This window comes from Brachionichthys hirsutus, unplaced genomic scaffold (genome assembly GCF_040956055.1).
Source record: "Brachionichthys hirsutus isolate HB-005 unplaced genomic scaffold, CSIRO-AGI_Bhir_v1 contig_716, whole genome shotgun sequence".
In the NCBI taxonomy this organism is placed as follows: Eukaryota; Metazoa; Chordata; class Actinopteri; order Lophiiformes; family Brachionichthyidae; genus Brachionichthys; species Brachionichthys hirsutus.
This window is the reverse complement of record NW_027180545.1, coordinates 1-19955: the sequence shown is the minus strand read 5'-3', so window position 1 is coordinate 19955 and position 19955 is coordinate 1. Positions and strand designations below refer to the sequence as shown.

Below are 19955 nucleotides of genomic sequence, written 5' to 3'. Positions count from 1 at the left end.
AAAAGGGAAGAAAATCGCACGACACCAGGGTCGTGTTTTTAGACATGTGGCTGGCTGCTGATGTGATAACATCTGACTGGACTTGAAATAGCAATCAGCTCCTTCTAAAGGTCTCAGTGAGGATTACATTCTAGAGGAGTGACTGGGCTCCAGAGTCTGGTGCTCAGACTAGCAGGTGGATCCAACATGCCCCAAATGAATGTGTTTGTGTGGTCGAATTGAGGGAGGTGGTCTCAAAGAAAATTCAACAATATTCAGAATAATTATTGGAACAGAAATGTACAGGAGGCTCATCCGTCCATCCCAAGGTATTCAGGTTTCGTTGGTCGAGATTTACAGTCACAGAGACGAAGATAAAAGTCTAGCTTCAACTATCAGACATGGTTAAGAGCTGAATGTGTAATAATTATCATAACTCAAAATGAGAAATGTAAAAATTACCTGTATTTGTGTGTGTGTGTGTTTCCACCAGGCTTGCATCAGTATAGTACTTACTACATAGTGTAGAGTTCATACGTGATCCTCACAGCCTCAGTCTCCCACCGCACGACATTCCAGAGAGTCTGGCTCTTGTTTTCGGGGCTGCTCGCAGTGAACGATCTTCCCTATGCCATCAGACCGCCTTGCTCTCCGCGCCGTCGCGGTGGAGTCATGGTGAATGCCCTGCAGACCATTTTCTATTGTCTGCACACCGTTGAAAGGGATTATGGGTATTGTGCGCATCAGAGGGCCACGTCTACTGTGCCGTTCCAACTCTCTTGCCTCCCAGTGCTCTCCATTAGACAGCAGACTTGACTCTTTACTAATCCTTCATAAGACACCCCCCCCCAGAGTTTTTCAATGCAGGGCTTATTGTTGAGTGTGGGATTGCTGTGAGGGGCAGCCATCTTTGTTTTAGCTTCCCCATGAGAGGACCTTAACAAAAATCAATGTGAACCAACAATGAATGTACGTTTTTATTTAGCGTGTTTAAAAGAGAAAGCTGCAGGTTCTTACCATAATGCGGCGAGTCTCAAGACAGACGGGGACAATAAGTGTGATGCATATATGTATAAGTGTTTGATGTATTGAACCAACTATGTTTGCATTTTAGCATCAAACCTCAGCTCAGACGGGCCGTCACTAAAACCTTTTTCTACTTTACAGATTGTGTGAGTGCAAATTGAGTTTGGCAAAAACTGCTCTCTGGCTTTTAGAAGTTCCAGGATTGTTCAAACATAACCAGAAGGACAATAGAGATGAAAGTGTAAATTCATTGGAAGTAGGGGGCATGGTGCTTTATTCAGAATGAAGTGACAATGAATCGCTCGTTACCTGTTCCTCGTGTTTGGTGACTTGAGGTGACGGGGATTCCTGGCGAGAACAGCCGGAGCTCTTTATCAGCGAGGGGCCCCTCGCTCTTTCAGTCTCTACAAAAATGATGCACAGCTCAACAAAGAAGGTTTTGTTTCTGTCTTTCTTTTGCTCTTCCGCTGCTGACTCGTTGTTCTGTCCTGTGTTGGTCATTTCAGCAGCTAAGAGCTTGCTCAACAAGAAGGCAGACGTCAAGGTAAAGGTCAGCACAGCTTCCTCACACATCTTTACCAACACTCCTCCTGTCGCGTCTCTGCTCCGCCTCTTCTCTCTATGGTTTCTCTGCTCTGCCTCTTCTCTCTCTGGTTTCTCTGCTCTGCCTCTTCTCTCTCTGGTTTCTCTGCTCTGCCTCTTCTCTCTCTGGTTTCTCTGCTCTGCCTCTTCTCTCGCTGGGTTCTCTGCTCTGCCTCTTCTCTCTCTGGTTTCTCTGCTCTGCCTCTTCTCTCTGGTTTCTCTGCTCTGCCTCTTCTCTCTCTGGTTTCTCTGCTCTGCCTCTTCTCTCTGGTTTCTCTGCTCTGCCTCTTCTCTCTCTGGTTTCTCTGCTCTGCCTCTTCTCTCGCTGGTTTCTCTGCTCTGCCTCTTCTCTCTCTGGTTTCTCTGCTCCACTCTTTCCTTTGTGGTTGAATGTGTTTGTTCCACATGCATTTTGTGCTCTACGTCTCTGTGTCATGATGCGTTACTTCTTGTGATATAAGTTGAGTTAACTTTTGGGTAAATGGAATCACGTCTGCATACATGTCTGTACTTGTGTGTGTGTGTGTGTGTGTGTGCTGCCTACCACGGAACTCCAGGATCTCATTCTTTATCTTGATTGATCAGCTCATCGCCACCTCTCAGCCGCCATTATTAAATGTAACCATCCATCTTTCAGCTCCTCTGCCTCTCTTCCATCCATTTCTGTCTCTTTTCCCTCCTTTCAGTGTTTCCTTTTCCTGCTCACTCCATCTGGTCTTTAGCCCCACATTTGTGTTCATCTTTTCATGAAGATCGCTCACCATCCCACGCTCGCACATATACACACACATATACACACACATATACACACACACATATACACGCTTCCCACACAGAACTTCCGTGCAAGTGTCTGCATCCATGCATGAGCTTGTGTGACAAAGCTTGTAACCTTGTGTTCACACAAATTAATGTGTTTGTTTCTCAGCTTTGTTAGCCAGAGCTTTGTACACACACGTTTACCTGTAGGTGTGTGTTTGTGTTTAGATAAATGTGGCTATGTGTGTAAATCCATCACATTTGTTTGTTGGTTTGAAAGTGCAGTTGGGGGTGGGAGAATGCCTGCATAAGTGTGGGCGTTCACATGCATGGTTTGTGCGTGTGTGTGCGTGTGTGTGTGTGTGTGTGTGTGTAATATGTGTGTACCCCCTCCCGTGTCTCCCTGCTTCGTCGTTTCAGCAGTGAATGTGACTCCAGTTCCAGGAATAGCTGCCAGTCTGGACCCCTGGAAACACAGACGACAGAAATAGATGCTTACTTCCACGGTGGTGCGCTCATTGCCTAGCAACAGGCTCCCCACACACTTGTTCAAACCGTTTCTAAAGGCATCTTCTTCATTTGCTTTTGTCCCTGCTCTCATTTCCAGTCATCTCTTGATTCTCCCCATGTTTTCTCACCTCCACGTGTCCTTTCTGTTCTTTTGCCATCAGTGAGCTCTTCTCCTTGGCCTCTCCTCCACGTTTTTCTTCTTCTCCCGCTAGTTTGTCCATACATAACGGTGCCCGATGATTGTCAGCTGTACAACGTTCTCACCTCAAGCAGGAACTCTTGCTGTCTCTGGCACTAACTGCACAACAATGGCTACCTCCTATTAAATCCACGCCATTCAGGCCTTCCTGCAGTTTTCCTGTGTTGAGAGCAAAGTGTGTGTGTCGTCTTTTTGCTTTGATAAAGCTACGACATGGAGCATTCATACAGTTTGATATGATGGTTAGGGTTTTTATTCTTTTGAAGTGGTTTTGCTGATGTTTAGGTTTGGACCGTGTTGTGGAAGGATGCTTCAGTGTAATCAGTTTTTCCATCTCTTATGTGCTCTTCCTGATCATTTCCACTTAAGTCACAACTTACTCCTCATGCTTGCGACACCTTGCTTTCGCTGAAACAAATTTCCAAGAGGAGAAGCTTTCCTTCTTCTGCTTCATCTGACTAAAGTCTTTCCTCGTACTTGTTAAGGTTTGGAGACCGTGAGGTTTGGTTGTTGTTTTTTTTCTTGAAAAGGTCATTCTTGTACTTTGTACGAACACAATCAGTGTTCATCATAAGTGAATAAATCTTTTGCGCCCCTTCTTCCACCATCCATCTGTCCGCCCGTTCGTCAATACACCCATCAAACGCCCGGTGACAGAAACGCAAGTCCAGCTCTACTGTCCAGTGTATGGTGAGCATGCTCTCTTTGCTTTTGCCCATTCTCCTTTTTTCTTGTTGTTGTTTTGCTCCTTTTTTTTGGCTCCTCAACTCCCGTTTCGTTAATCCACCACAATTTGTTTTCATTGAGGCTCTACAATGTTACCGGATTAAAAAAAAATTTTTTTTTGTATTGAATCAGTTTTGATGGAGCCATTTCTTGTTGGGACAGGAAGTGGTACTTTGGTAGTAATCACAGACAGAAAAGTTTACATGAGCCAGAAATAGATCGATCAAATACTCAGAAAAATCTGACTTCTATTCCAAGAAGAAGTCTTTGGCCCTTGCTGATTGTGCTGTGACAAAACCAGACCTCACATTACTCTGAAAGCATGACGGAAGCAGGGTGTTTCAGCGCCACCTAAGGGACGCTGCTCCAGATCTGTCCCTTTTAGAAACAGAGGCAGTGCTTTATGTTTGTGGTTTTGACACGGAACTCTTCATTCCAGCAAGACATCAGACGTTCAAGCAAAAGCAATGCCAGTATAGGCAATGAGATGACCTGCTCCTGGGACCATCTCGGGACTCACGTCAGCACCTAACACAGTTAATAAAATCCGATAAGTGAACTAGACGGTAATGCATCCACTCCTTTTTGCCTTTAAGCAGATTCTTTCCATTGTAACCTGCATGTACCCTTTTTCCACATACCCATCATCCCCTCTGTTCCTATCCCCATTTGTTCTTCATTCCACTGCTTCATTTGTCCATCTGAAGAACCAGCTCTGAATACTTTCGCCCACTTTCTCTTTCTTTGCTCTCAGAAACATTATGAAACCATGTTGATTGTGTAAAGATGAGTGATGACTTCTGAACATACAGCTTCTCATTTGCTGGCCTTATTACTTTTGTGTGTGTGTGTGTGTGTGTGTGTGCGTGCATTGTATGCATTCTGTGGGTCTGCTCTTTTATCTCCTCTCCTCCTTTACTTCCTGTTCTACTCACTGGGTTTCTTTAAAAGTAAATAAATATATTAACCTCTAATTATAATATTTTGCTCATGTGAATATCTTCCTTTTCATAGATTCACCTGTGATTGGCTTTGGGATATGATGTCAAAGTAGTGTCACAATTATTAGTATTTCAATTATTTCATACTTTCATGATGAACAATTATTTTTTATGACTGTGTTTTATAAAATGTTCCTGAATACAGCACCACATTCGTTTTTCAGAATAAGCTCCTATCGCCCCCGCCAACCAATCCGGTACCCTTACCTGACATGACCAAGTTCAAGTCAGTGAGATATCCTAAATGTTGTCTTTTAGATAATTTTCCATCCGCAGATGTGAGATAAAATGGCCAGCTTGATTTATTCATTGGTCTTATTGATTATGCTATTTGATGGGATTCTTTACTCTTTCATTTAAACTTCACAGCAGATGAAAACGTGACGCGCATTAAGTGATCTACAACTTTTATTGACCTCTTTCACTGACCAGTAGTTGTTGCGTAGACATGAAGCCGACCTTGTGAAGTGAGCCACGTTGGATCGTTCACCTCCACACCCAGGGCTCTTTATTACTTTCAAGCTGCTGTTTAGCCAGAAAATACCACAAATTATATATGTAGATTCCATGCAAAAATATGTTTGAACAACCGGTAGGTATAAAGCATTGGGCGGCGCTTTGATGCATGGTCTTCAAATTAACATTTGGTCTGGCCTTATTAATGCGATTGTCACAGAAATGGCACCAATGAATCATTGATGAATGAACTCCTAAGCAGCAGCAGTGGACAGAGACAACATGGTCATGTCACTTTGGGATTTACAACATAGTGATGTCACTTTTTTAAAATACGCTAATGAAAACCTAAACATGTAAACTCAAGTCACTAAACTAAACCCAGACGTGAAATCTACATATTTGGATCAGTCATTTCAGTTTACTGGAATTCAGGAACATGGTTTTTCTAGCCACGGTCATTGTTGAAACTTTGGAACAAGTCGTTTCACTATCCATGAGAGAATAATTTATTGGAGTCTATAGGAGTTACTTTCACTTATGGTGTATGTTTTTTGTGTTGTTTTTTTAGGCAGCTCAAACAATCTAATCAAAATGAATGTCTTATAAAATAAAAATAAAAATACGAAACTAAAGTTGTGACAGTTAACGAAAAGAACGGCGGGAACACCATAGGGAAAAGTTCATCCTCTAACATAAGATCAAAAGAAAGTATGTACGAAAGCACATGCATGGGCACACGCTCACTAAACCCACCTCTTATTGTTGGTAACACTTTTGTTGTCTTTCCTCCCTCTCTCCTCCCCTTTGCTGCACAGCCTCAGACAAACAGCACCAAAAACAGCATAGTCACCAGCCCCAAAGGAAACATCCCTTCACCTGCTCTGGTATTTACCTCCTCAGCCCCTTCTCTCACTTTGTGGTTATGCATGTCTATCTAACCGCCGCCAGTCCGTCACCCTACACCACTCCCCCCACACACCTTCACCTGTGTCTGTTTTTCCTCTCTGTCCATCTTGTGGATTGTGGTTATTTGTGTAACAAAGAACAATGCAGGCAAAAGGCCAGCAGGTGCTGTCAGGAAGCGTTTCCCCATCATAGGTGCGGATGATATGTGGCTTGCAGATGGGATAACATTGTGCTGCCATGTCATTTTCTCTTTCGGTTAAAGGCTTGCTCAAAAGAAAACCAGTGCCTGCTGGGGGTTGTTGGTATGATTTACCCCATCCTTTCTGTTTCTGCCTCTGTAGAGAAGTTACTCCCCCAGGTGTGTGCATCAAGTCGAAAGGTCTGCAGCTTGTCCTTCTAGCTAAAAAAGCACACTAGATGCCTCAGAGAATAATTCATCCTCTTGTGTTAACGGTGTGGAATCACCTGGAATGCATTTACCTGGGCGACTGGCACCACACCTCCAGGGGGAGAGTTCTTAGTTAGTTTTTCATTAAGTGCTTCTCTTCTCCATCTGAGTTCAGCTGTACAAATTCACCATCATTTCCAGCTGGTAAATCCGTCAATATTTGTGAATCTTTAAAAAAAAAAGGCAATTATATAACTTTTTGATAAATAAGCCAAAACCTTCTTGTGTCAAGATTTTATTTTGATACCAGCAGTCTTTCAGAGTGAAGCGCTAGAGGAGATGAGCACTTCAGTGTTTTCAGTTTCTATCATTTTTCTAACAATGGTTCTTTTTAAAAAGTCAATCAAATTGTAAAGATGCAGAAATGTATATACAGACTTATTCCTAAGACTTGATTTTCTTTTTACGTATTTTTACACAGTTGTGTTGCACCGAAGGTGCAGAGAGTAGGTTATTAAATGTAATATTGTTCATATAGTTCATAAATTCATAACCACGTATGGGTAACAAGGACCAACATGGTGTCTAGGTTGCTGGATCAGAGCATCTCCAACATGCCCAGTATTGTTTGCTGGTCCCAATTTCCCTATGAAAAGGATATGGGTGATGGGTACTCAAGGGTCATTGGTGTGCCTGGGGAGGGAAGGCTAGAAAGTGTTGCCCAGTCTCACAGAAGAGCTGCTCCAGTGCTAATTGCTAGAGTCACAGAGTATGGGGGGGGGGGGGTTATTGAATATCAGAAAGAAAGAAAAAAGGAGAAGTTGTAGTAATTCTCCTGCCTGTAAGGAGAAAAAATCACATCATATGTTCACAGCAGAAAAAAACTGAAAAGACATTTGATTGCAGAAATTTTAGATCATAAAAATGTAATAGCTCTTTTTTGTAAGTGCCCTCGGGGTAGATTCAGTAGCCAAAAATTAGAAGGATGAAACACTTTACTCTATGGCTGATATGACGAATAGAATACATTTTGTTTTGAAGGCTGAAACGATGCCGTTCTCTGCTTGGCAGGAAGGAACAGAAGGAACAGAATGACCCGTTTTCATGTGAGATCTTAGTCCTCTTGCTGTGTGACAGTAAGATCTCAAGGCAAGCACTTATGTTTGTCAGAGCATATTTCATATATATTTTAAGAGTTGGTTTTTCGATTTTGTACAGATTACAATTGTCTTGACTTTCTACGTGTTTGCACCTTGTAGAGCATCAGAGGCTACGTAGAATTATGCAGACACAGCAGGGTAGAAATAAGAATGTAAGAAGACGTTAGGGTTCAAAACATGCCCCTCGCTGTGCTGTCATGTTCCTTTGGGTTTGTACGTGATGTATCTATGCTGTGTGTGTGTGTGTGTGTGTGTGTGTGTTCTATATACAGATTCATTTTCACCCCCACATCTCACTTCATTCTGGAGATTTCTTCATTCTTCATTCTCTCATTAGTCATCTTCAGCAAACACTTCCTTCCATCTAATTATCATCATCCCCGTCCATTTTTACACTCTCTTCTATCTTTATCCACCTTTATTTTACAGTGTTTTCTTTTCCTCCTTTGTCCCCTATTTCTTTCCTTTCTCTCTTTTATTCCATGTTCTTCCATCTCCTCTCCTCCTCCTCCTCCTCTTCTTACAGGAGCCTCAGACAACCGTCATCCATAATCCAGTGGATGGGACAAAGGTATTCAGCTTTCCCCAGTCTGGTCCAATTCTTCATCCTCTTTGTCATTCTCTTCCTCCTCTCACACAGTGTGATCCTTGTTTTAATAAAGGCATTGGCATTTGGTTTTCTAATGCATACATGCATATATGTGTGTGTGTGTGTGTGTCTGTTGCTTGAGGCCACAGGACCGTATGAAGGGAACATGGGATGAGTAATGTTGTAGACCATGATGACCAGTTCCCCATCGAGTAAACCTGTGTGGTCATGTGACTCATTTTAACACACACACCTCATCTCCCAATATTAAAAATGAACAGCAGAATATTACCGGTAACTAACAGTGTCTACATTTTCATTAGAATGGCACTCGTGTTTATAAAACAGGCTATTGTTTAATTACAGATAATCAAGAACCTTAACTTTATATTAGATTATATTGTGTTTGACACAACGCTCTCCCTCACGCTCAAACACTTGTCATCACTGCTCAGCCTCCTCCTCTTGTCTCCGGCTGCTTTCTGTAAGACTATGAAACCACTTTTGTGCCTTGTCCTCCCGGTATTATTGGTGCACGGCTGCTCTTCTAATTGAGGTCGCAGAGTCTCTCAACTCTCCTCTAGACCCATTTAATCTGCTAATTGGAAATGAGAAAGCTGCATCCTCCCCTGAGAGGAGACAAAGACAGCCCGAGGGGACAGGAGGTGGATGGACAGACGCTCTGGTGACAACTAAAGGGAGATTAATAATCCACTCTGCCCGCTTCTATTTTTGATTGAACACATTCCTTTGAGTTTCTGTCAGCTTCAGTCAGAGACGAGCGCAGCCTGTGGAGGAAGGATGTCACTCGACCGCATGACGTGACACACACACACACACACAGAAATAAAAGTAGGATGAAGTAAAGCGAGCTTTCTCCTGAACAGATGAAGAGTAATCACGTTTCAGGCCAAGTTTAAAAAGTGAAATGCGGGCTAGCGACAGCGATCGGGCTACTAGGATGCTTTTCAGGCACGGTTGTCTTTTGCACTAGTTGACACAATAACATTTCTGTCCTCGTTTGAAATCTGTCCATGCATTTGATCAGTATGAATTGACCTTGATAAACTCGGTACTCTGTAATCCTTTTTTTGTTTTGAGAATACATGACATGGCGACATAGGAGTTTTCTAAATGTTTTGAAATGTGTCTTTGTGGATGTGTGATGTATTCAGCTCAAAATGTGTGTGTGACTGTTTGCATTTAATCTTCAGGAGTCATCAGACAGCAGCAACACCACCGTTGAGGATGAAGATGTGAAAGGTATAAGACCGATAATGAACAAATCACAAACCTCGAAAAAAAAACTGTGTGACAATTAAAGGCCAGAATACGTCCGAGACAAATTCTGGATCCGCGCTTGACATTTCCACGGTGTCGATCTCATAGTGATAGATGCACAACAAGAATACCTGCAGAACTACATGAGGTCACTCCCGTGACCATGAAGTCATTGTTTCAATGCAATAGAAACACAAACAACACATCGACAACAATCTGCAGACAGAGATGTGGCTCGGGTGCCTTTTATTCTGCCTCGTCATGGTAACAAGCTTCATTGTGTTGGACTGTGACAAGCTGTTCATCGCCTGTTACTGTCAAATTGTAAATGAAGGCGTCTTTAAAAGCACGCACAGCAATAGTTTAACCTCCTGGCGGTACAGAGCGCTGAATGTGCTTTCATAGTTAGCGGGCTGCCTTGAGTGAGTTTTGATTTTATTCCACAGCAATATCACAAAATTCGCAGTGTAAAAGGGTTTGATGCTAACTGCTCAAAAACGCTCCAGCACTTGGTTTTGCCTTTGTTGTGGCTAACTGCAGATGATATGTGTGTGCGTGCGTGTGCATGCGAGCTCTGACATGTAAGCGGTCTTATGATACGGTTTTGGCGTCTTGAAGATGTTGAATTTCGTCTAAAATGATGGTATTGAGAAACACACACCTCTGAAAACAACACGTCTGTGACACGCGTGAACCTCTGGAGTCGTGCACGCTCGCGTTGTGTCGACCTTTTTTTTGGTCAGTGTAATTTGTGTGAAAGAGATGTTTGGGCTCCATGTAAGATTCTAGAGAAAAGTCCTGAATGGATTTAGGTGCCAGAGAGAGGTGGAGGATAAACCAATTTTGCTCGCAGGTTTGCTCGTATCTCGGAGCGCTCGTATGTCGAGGTATTACTCTATTCATTATTTTACAAGTATCATCCTTATTCTAAAGTTCCAGTTTGAACATTTCTTTTCGTAGAGAAAAGTAACTTGTACTTTTAGAATGACAAAAACAATTTAAAAATGTGTGTGCAAATGTAGGCTGGAAGTGGCAGTAAGACACAGACGTTGTGCAACCCTCATTAGTTTTACTACATTTGATTTTAATTCACATCAAGAACACAATTCTGGTAAATACTGCATGTGACAGCAAAATAGTGATCCAGACTAAATTCCTCAATTCCCAATATATCCAATCACAAGATTCAGGATGAATGTATTTCAGAAAATGTCATTTTGGTAACTGAGGAGAACAACTAGACTTGTTCAGACCACATTCGGTTTCATTAGTTAGCTTCATGCTAGCTGGCTCACGAAGAAAAGTAAAGCAACAGTTGTTCTTTAAATCATTTACAGGGGGGTGATGTTGTCGTTCGGCCCCTAGTGTAGCTCACCATCAAGGTTTAAGCTCCTTCCTCCTTCTCTAAAGACTGGAGCCTGAAGCTAAATAGAATGTAACATGTCGTCTCTTTGAAAATGTATATTCCTGAATTAGCCACGACATACACACACATACACACACATACACACACATAGTCTGCTACGGTGCCATATTCCTGGACCATTGTGGCCCTTCCCTGCACACACTGGGAAAATCCTCCCCCTCCTTCTTCCAAGCTCCAAAATTGGACTCTCACCCCTCTGGTAGGAGTGGAGAGAGGGCAAGGTCACCTTTTAGCTGGTGGGGGGGGGGGGGTCAGTGTCCACATTTAGCCCGATAGTAGGAAATGGAGACGGAGTTCCCAGAGAGGCGCCACCTTTAGGTCGCGTTGGACTCACACAGCGGTTTTAATATAGTTGAGGAAGGAGCCAGCAGTGCGGTGAGCGCCTGAGAAAACGACAAGGGCCAGGTGAGTGCGGGAGGGCAGGGGGGATAGTTTGTGTCCTGTCGGATCCTGTCGGATCCTGTCGGGTCAGTGACTGCTCGGCAGCTGGTTGGTAACCCAACGCCGGCGTTGGCGGTCGGAGCGTCTGAATGCATGAATCTGTTCTGTTGCTCAGTGAGGTTATCGTGATGGATGCGTGTCAGCGGCGTGTTTCCTGAAGGCTGCTTCATTGTGGGTCTTTCCAGTTTGGTTGTGTAGGCGATCATTTCTCTGTCAGGTATGATTTATATGCTCACCTGCTGCAGCTGCAGCTCTCCTTGAGGCATCATGGGAAATAAGCGCTAACTTTCCTGAGCTGCGCTTTACCAGAGATCACCTCTGCCGTGCCACTACGTCTTCTGTCCTGATATTTCCTGCTCATTACGGTAACCTTTTTTAGCTGAAGTGATGTTTACTGATGCTGACGCTGAAGTGTCTGTTGCTTTGTGAATCTGAGCATTAATGAAAAGAGGACGTTTTGTCTTGCCATCTCATTTCTTCTGCAGGGACATTTTTTTGTCCCTTTGTTTGTCAGGAAGGTTTCATGAATCCCCCCCCCCCCCCCCCATATCAGCTAATTAATCAGAAGAGCAGTAAGGAGTTCAACGCCACCTATCTCATTCTCATGCTGGAAACACTCCCATCAGCAGAACCCGCTTGTAAATCCTGCTATAATGAAGCCATTAATGTGCTTCAGGATAAAAAATGAGACCCGATGAGAGACGAATCAGTGAACAGCAGCTTTACAGAGCAACGATTGGCTGAGTTTATCGTCTTTAGGAGCTGGTCATTTTGCACCTCTCCTCACTTTACGCTTCTGTGTATTGTCCCAGGCACCCCTGCATGCATTAAAGCAAATATCTGCCATTAAGCAACACTTAAACTCCTGACCTGCGCTGGGCCTCGTTGCTCCATTAGACTCTGTAGCATCGTTGCTACATCTCACAATCGGACAATCTGACGACAACGCGGAAATGCAAAAAGCGAGCCGCTCTGGAAAGCCGTTGAATGTTTCGTAGTACCGGTACTTCTGCCCCCCGACTATCCTGCCGTCCTGACTTTCTGCCGACGCTGCATGATATTTACGATAACTCCACGTCTCCCCCTCTTGGGCAAAAGGAGGCATCGCAACACAAAACCGCTGCATGGCAGGCTTTTCATTGCCTCTGTTGGTGCATGCTCCGTTCCCGTTCTGTTTTAGAGAGCTCTGATGAAAATCCAGCACCATGGCGTCATCATTGATGAGACGCCATTGCTGCAGCGGCGCCTGGCTCGTCCTAGCGCTCTCCAGATAGTCCCGGCGCTTCGGCCAGCCTTTCATTGAAGTGTGATCTCTCCCATCTTCTTCCGGTCCTTCCTTCTTAACTCAGCTGCCACAAAGTTTTCTGACCTGCTTGGCTCAGTGCGTAGGGGCTCAGGGTCCACACCGGACTGGGAAGGGTCATCCAGCACTCCGCCTCCTGCTGCCCCCTCTGCCCCTTCCCCGCCACACCCCCCCGTTGTCCCAATGCAGAGTAAGTAGAACAGAACCAGAGCAGGGCGTGTGCAGTAACCCATTTCCTTTTCCCATAGCAAGCTGCACTCATTCTGTCCTTCAGGATTGTGAGAATGGAAGGGAAGTAAAGGAGCTTATCTTTAAGTTACGGGCCGACCCTTATGTCGAGGGAGAAACGGTCCTCTGCTGCGTATATTAATAACTAGATGAAAGGCAAAGTGTGCTTAGCTTCATCGTTGCATTGCATTCCTTTTTTTGACTTTTCTTCCTGCTCGCTGTTTATAATCTGTTCTTTTGATTTGGTCCTCCACCACCCTCCCATCCATCCATCCATCCAATCACGCTGCCCGGACGACACTCAGTGTCTCGGCTCACAGACCTGGTAAGCAGCGTTCGCAAGGTGCCGGCGTCCCCCGCACACGAGGGTGATGCTGCACCGGTGCCGGTACCTAGCGCCAGGCCCGCCCCTCCACCTGCACCCGCCACCTCCTTACCTCCCCCTCACTCCCCTTCCAGCCTTTCCCTGTCCTCCACCCAGAGTGAGTACCGAGCGTGGCTCGCCCCAACTCCAAGCATGGTAGCAAATCGAGAGAGAGAGAGAGAGAGGTTCTAACTGCTCTGCTGTCGCCTTTGTTGTAAATAAACTGTGCCGGTTGCAGCTGAGCCTCGATAACCTCCTCAGTCTGCCGTGAAGAGCAGACTGCAGAAAAATGTCTGTGTCTTTTGATGAGTTGTGATGTCTGTAACTAAATAAGGGACATAAATAGATGCCTTGTGTGTGCTCATGTTACGGTGTGTTTGAATGAGGAAGAGGAGGGCTCTGGGATTTGCGTGGGGATGTTGAATATAAGAAATGTATTGCTAAACTAATTCAAGGACTAAATAATGTTTTGGTTCAACTCCACGGTTGAAGAAATGTCACCATGAAGAACATTTTTCAGCACGATAAACAACATTTATTTTGTTTCTCAAATCATTATATTCCCAGGAAGGATAACTTTGAAGGCAGATGCTTTTCTTTGTCCATCTGTGTGCTTGCATTATTCAAATGAAATTATTTGTAGAAACTAACAGCTCTACATTCCACCGAAGGCTGTGATTTGCTCTGATTAATTTGTTAATCCATCCTCTTCAGCGCGCAAGCAAGAAATCATCAAGATCACCGAGCAGCTGATCGAAGCGATCAACAATGGCGACTTTGAAGCATACGCGTGAGTCTGCTGCTTGTGTGCAGTTTGTCAGGCTTGTGATCAAATGCATAGTTTAAAGTGAATTTTGGGGCATCGATAAAAAGTTCTGCTCTCCTCTTCAGTAAAATCTGTGACTCTGGATTGACTTCGTTTGAGCCGGAGGCGTTGGGCAACCTGGTGGAGGGGATGGATTTCCACAGATTCTACTTTGAGAACCGTAAGATTAAGACTGCTACAGTCTTCCTTGACAATAATGTGTATATTTTAATATTTGTTTCTTCTTCTTTTTCATTTTTACCTTATTTGCTTTTATTTTTGATAGAATTGCTCCTCTAATTAGTCTGAATCACAGAATGAGGCTCAGAAACAGGAACGTGGTCGGTTCTGTTCTCATTTAGCTGCTGGCAGTCGTCATAAATAGATCAGGAAGTGATTTGACAGCAAGTTTCAAATGGAAGCAGAGAAAAGCTCCATCCTGAACGAGCTCGACTCAGGAACGGTGGCCGGAGTTAATCCACAGCAGCTGCCACATTCACTGACTGAGATAATCATGTGACATGCAGGCGTCGCATTTCATTGTTGTGAGCCATGTCCTTAAACTTTCAAACAGTATTTGCATTTGTAATTGTCAAAACTTTAACAATTTTGCAGGATTTCATTTAAAAACAATAATATTGGTTATAGATCTTGACCTTGATGCTTTGTTCACTTTTCATGTCTTCAGTTTTGGCTAAGAACAGCAAGCCCATCCACACCACAATCTTGAATCCTCACGTCCACCTGATCGGCGAGGACGCGGCCTGCATCGCCTACATCCGCCTGACACAGTTTGTTGACGGGCAGGGTCGGCCGCGGTCGAGCCAGTCAGAGGAAACCCGAGTTTGGCATCGCAGAGACAGCAAGTGGCAGAACATCCACTTCCACTGCTCAGGCGCGCCCGCTGCGCCGCTCCAGTGAGGTACGGACACGGGCGCGAGATTTAATGATGAGATTATAGGTTCAGATTTCTGATCGTTAGAAGCTCTGGTTTGTTCTTTACGTGAGACAGACATTTTCTCCAGTCATATGTAATCAACAGTAGGTTTACGTTGACTGTTGTTTCCTGTTTTATGTCTTTATGATAAAGTAACAGAACTCTGGCAGGAGATTCATATTTACCACAGAAACCTGGGAATATCAAACCTCTCATCTAATGTCTTCCTAGAAAGGGAATATAAACCTGCGTCCCAAAATGTCAGAGTATGTTTTTGCACTGTGCTTTTATTGATCCGTCCGTGACCATTTGTTTCTTCTCAAGGTCGGGTTCCATGTCTCCGTCTGTGAGGAGCGCTCTGCTGGAGTGTGAGAGGAAGACATCGAGGAGGAAGGATGACACGACAAAGTCCAACGTCAGTTTCCCTGCCCTTCGACAGCAGACCCCTCCCTCCATGGATGCTGAGCCTCAACCCCCCAGCACACATCTCTCCTTTTACTGCTTCTGTCTCTCATCGGCTCTGCACCATTAATACACCAATACCAACCCTCTTGACCTCCTGTGAAGCTGCACCTGTGTGACATAAACACTGCACTGGAAAAATAGTATGTAAAGTTTTAAGCAAAATACAGTATATTATTATTATTATTATTATTATTATTATTATTAATACAAAGTTGCAATTATATATGTAATTTGTTCAATTCTAAATTCTTGACGCCAGTGGTTTCTAAAGGTTTTGTTTTGTTTTGTTTTGTCTTTTATAAGGAAGCATGTTTTTCCCGTATTAGCAGTGGCGATTTCTTATTGTGGCTATTAAGTGGAAAATGATTTGGGCAGTTTGTAATTTGCTTCTTGTATGTTAAGTATAATACTGCGCCCAAACCCATAATCATCGTCATCTTTTTTGTTATTTTGTCATGCACTATTTGTCTTTTTCTTTTTGGGTGGGGTGAGTGATGGTGTCTGTTTTATCTAAGCCAGGCACCAACACTGGGGTGTGCTGATCCAGACATAATGGCTCCGTAGAGTTAGAGGAGCCCCCGCTGCAGTATGACTGGCAGGAGGAGGGGTCTGTGAGGCTCAGCTTCTTGTTACCATGGGAGCATCATCATCGTCATCATCATCATCCAATTCTATCCAACAGTGTGTTATAACAGTTTTTCAGGATGACACACTCACCACTCGCGTTGGGACGTGATTCTTTTATCTCATATATGAATCCTAGTTCGAGAATTATTGCTTCGGCTCATGGAAACCGATTCTTTTATCTCTCAGGCTTTTGGTGCTGAAAAGCTACAAGTTACAAACATTCACAGAATAAAATCTAACTATAAAACACTGGATGTGCGTGCTACTAAAACAACAAAGCATGAAAAGAAAAAAGACATTTGCATCCTGGTTGTTGGGGGGGGACTTTCTCACTAATGTCGCCCTAACGCCACAGTGAGCTGGTTTCCCTCTCTGTCCTGACACGCCCCGTGCAGATAGTCGCCGTTCTGGTCCGCGTCTGTAAAGAAAACGGTCGGTTTGCTTGAAACCTTGAGTTTCCTGCTGTGATTTCTGGGAGGTTGGCCGACTGTGATGTTTGCCGAGGGCTCTCCTGTACCACAGTGTGTGTGTGTGTGTGTGTGTGTGCGCACGAGCATGTACAGTACATTTGCTGTCAGTATGAAGCGGGGGGGGGGGGGGTTGTATGAGAGGTGGAAGGGGAAGGCGTTATTTGTGAGGACATATCGGTCCCCTGCCTTCAGCCCACGACTCTATCGTCTGATTTCTCCTGCTTTTATCAGCTTTTAGGTTATAAAGTGTTTGTGCCAGAAGGGCAGCGGGATTAAATCCAATGGACTTCGCAGCACTGAAAACATTTGTTTTGGGGGGGGACGACAGTTGCCTTGTGATCAGCTCCTCTGTACAATGCTCAATCTTCATTGGCTGCCTTCACTCCACCCTATTGCTCAGCCTAACATATTAAGCGTCAGTTTGGTGAATGGTCCTCAGGTTTTTATTTCTTTTGAGTATTTATTTATTTATTTTAGAGTATATTTTTATTGTGCTTGTTTCTGTTTTGTTCGTTTTCCTATTGTACAGCCCATGCAGACCGTGTGTTGTTCAAAAGGACACTGCTTCATGTACCGGTAGACGTTTTTTAACAGGATAATACGCCCAGCTTGCATGTGGGTTTTTTCCGTAATGACCAACATGGTGTGAATTACATTTTCCTTTTGTCCTCCTATTTTTCTGATGGATCTTCAGTCATTGATGTTTATGATGTTGTTTTTGCAGTTTTACAGTCCTTTATTTATTCCACATTACCAGAGTTGGACACTTATCATGTACTCATAATACATTGTATCTTATTATGTGATCTATCCCTTCAAGAGCGTCATTGCCTTTTTTCTGGAAGCGGATCAGGACCACATGTGAGACGTGTGTTCTGATTTTAAACCAGAAGTTCTTTGCGTGGCCTCAGACATCTTCCATACCTTTTATGTAAGAAGATTAAACTTTACTGAATGACGTTCTTCAAGGTGAATTACTGGACTGTTGTATTGTACTCATGTCTCTTCCAGTAGCAGTGTTAATGCCAAGTTAAGCCTGATTTATACTAAAAGGTCAAAGGTCACCTGGAGGCATTCATGTCTAGTTTTGCAACCCAAACATACACCCCCCCCTCCTCCTTCTGAAAAGGAGAATTAGCAGCATGTGCAGTACAAAGGTGTCGTTCTTCTGTTCTTTGTATTTATTAGCCTTGGAAATCTATATGAGATTCACATTTACAAGCGTTCACAGTATTACACAACTGCAGCTAGCTCGCAGCAAGCTAACATTTTCTTGCATGGCGATCAACAGGATCCTTCGGGGGTTTTTTGTGTGTGTTTTTCATTTTCTACTGAAGCTTTTGCTATTTTCTCAGCTTTTTAAGCGCATAGAACTATTTTTGTCTCAGGATGACATAATGAAGATGATTACAATGATGAGGGTGATATTTGTGGCGCTATGAGGACGTTGACTTGTGTTGATGATTATCTTGCATGCTTTTCCACAGGGCTCTGTGTTGTCAGTGCAGAATGACTGCCTGCTCAGAGAATACTAGGAGAGCTCCAGCGGTGGGGGGGGGGGCACAGTCACATAGCAAAGCGCTGAAGCGCAGAGCAATGCATCTGATGTTGTTGCACAGCCCCTCATATATGAACTTTAGCTGTCCTCCTGTCTCTTGAGGTCAGCGCGAGTTCTGCTGCACTGACAACCCTGAGTTGGCTTCGCTTCGTCTGGTGTCTTTCACCATTTCTCCCGTTTCCACCCTTACCCAATCAGCTCTCTGCATTTGGCTCTTTATGGTTTCTCTCCATCTTTCTTTGTCCACTTGGGTTTCTCCTGTATAATATTAATCCCTTAGTTCTAATTCTTTGGATTACTGCTCTGTTCTCTTACTTGCTACATGTGTTTCTATAACTAAGGTGTTAAGGTGTTATCAATAAAATGATCATTTAAATAGAGATTTGTCAGTTTCTGTATTTACTGACACGTAAACAGCAGCAAGTCTTTGAGTAAGAGTAACTTGAGACGGTGAATTCAGTTACTCAATGTAAATCCCACTGCCTGATGAGCTGGTTCACATTTAAGGGACACTTAATACAAGCGCCCAGAAACAGCAATGTAGATGTATGACTAACAGAAAGTGGAAAAACTCAAGTGAACTACAAGAACACCAAAAACTGTGCTATAACAAAAGTACTTAGTTACTTTCCACCATTGTATTCAACTCCAGAAATTCCAAGGTTAAAATCCAAAATTCATATTGTTTTTGACTGAAAATAATCACATAATTTCATGGTTTAATTAACCAATATGTTTGCGACATGAAATCATGATTTCCCCAAAGACTGTAAACATGAACATGTGGTAACCTTTACCACCTTTTGGAAAGAAGTTATATTTGAACATGCAAACAACATTTTAATTAATTAAGTTGCCAAACAATGAAAATAAAAGGACTGTTTGTGTCTTTTCCACCATCAGGCCAGTTTCACCAGTCTCTCACTGGCCTCCCACAGTTTTTTTGCCACACCAGCATCTCTGGCGAAAGGACGGAGAGTAGCGAGTCGGCAGTCAACGAAATAGCCCCCGCTGTGTTTGGCAGCTTCATCTGCCACGGCGCAGTAGACGACAGTCTGAGCTCCAATCTCACACGGTACGAAAAACATCCACATGATCACCTGCATCAGCATTTGGAATAGGACGGAGTAGTGGCTCGTCCACCCGCTTTGGACAAATCCTTGCAGAAAGGACGACAAAAGAACAAAGTGTTGAAAGCGGTATTCAGTAAACAATATTCAATGCTAGCTGGACGTGTGTCACTTTACAGCCTGCGTTGAGCACAAACCGAATAACGAAAATGACACTCCTGAATGTTCATTTTTGCTATTTCTGAGATGTTAATTCTTACTAAAACTGAAGAAATCTGATTACCGGGATGCACAGCGTAGGAATTCACTCCTCTCCCTTCAGTGGCGCGGGCCAGCTCCTGGCTGAAGTAAATGTTGGCCAGCTTGCTGCGACAGTAGGTGAAGAATGGCAGCAGATTGTAGTTGAGGTCCTGAAAGTCGAGTTTCTGGTATTTGTAGGTGGAGCATGTGAGGGTGACCACCCGGCTGGGGGCGCATTCTTTCAGGCGAGGAAGCAGCAGGTTGGTCAGGAGGAAGTGACCCAAATGGTTCACACCAAAGCACATGCTGTAGCCATCGTCCGTCCAGTCGAGCACACTGGGCATGCCTGCAGAGAAGGCATGAAGAAAGAGTTCCGTTTTCATTAGGCGTCCCTGCGAGGCTATTCGTTCCTCGGTTTGTTTTTGTTGACAATACATTCAATAGTTGTCTTTACGA

The 19955-nt window shown here is 43.8% G+C and overlaps 2 protein-coding genes across 2 annotated transcripts in view; one reads left to right on the top strand and one right to left on the bottom strand.

Moving 5' to 3' along the window:
- LOC137915890 (calcium/calmodulin-dependent protein kinase type II subunit beta-like) overlaps positions 1-15485 on the top strand; it is a 38959-nt gene extending 23474 nt beyond the window's left edge. The window contains exons 14-20 of the mRNA XM_068759009.1: positions 1515-1549; positions 6057-6125; positions 9499-9547; positions 14042-14117; positions 14219-14313; positions 14821-15054; positions 15394-15485. Coding sequence (XP_068615110.1) covers positions 1515-1549; positions 6057-6125; positions 9499-9547; positions 14042-14117; positions 14219-14313; positions 14821-15053 — 557 coding nt within the window. The 3' untranslated portion in view covers position 15054; positions 15394-15485. The remainder of the gene's footprint in view (positions 1-1514; positions 1550-6056; positions 6126-9498; positions 9548-14041; positions 14118-14218; positions 14314-14820; positions 15055-15393) is intronic.
- Positions 15486-16759: 1274 nt separating this feature from the next.
- On the bottom strand, positions 16760-19882 carry LOC137915891 (retinol dehydrogenase 14-like). The gene is made up of 2 exons (XM_068759010.1): positions 19543-19882; positions 16760-19348 (listed from the first exon to the last, which is right to left on the bottom strand). Exons 1-2 carry the CDS (start codon positions 19880-19882, stop codon positions 19089-19091), a joined length of 600 nt encoding a protein of 199 aa, XP_068615111.1. The 3' UTR covers positions 16760-19088.
- Positions 19883-19955: the final 73 nt, after the last annotated feature.

Bases quoted from the DNA above. Each gene is read 5' to 3' on its own strand.
- LOC137915891 (XM_068759010.1), bottom strand. From the start codon at position 19,882: ATGAAAACGGAACTCTTTCTTCATGCCTTCTCTGCAGGCATGCCCAGT. The intron at 19,349-19,542 runs GTAATCAGATTT...CCTTTCTGCAAG, and splicing joins TTCCTACGCTGTGCATCCCG to GATTTGTCCAAAGCGGGTGG.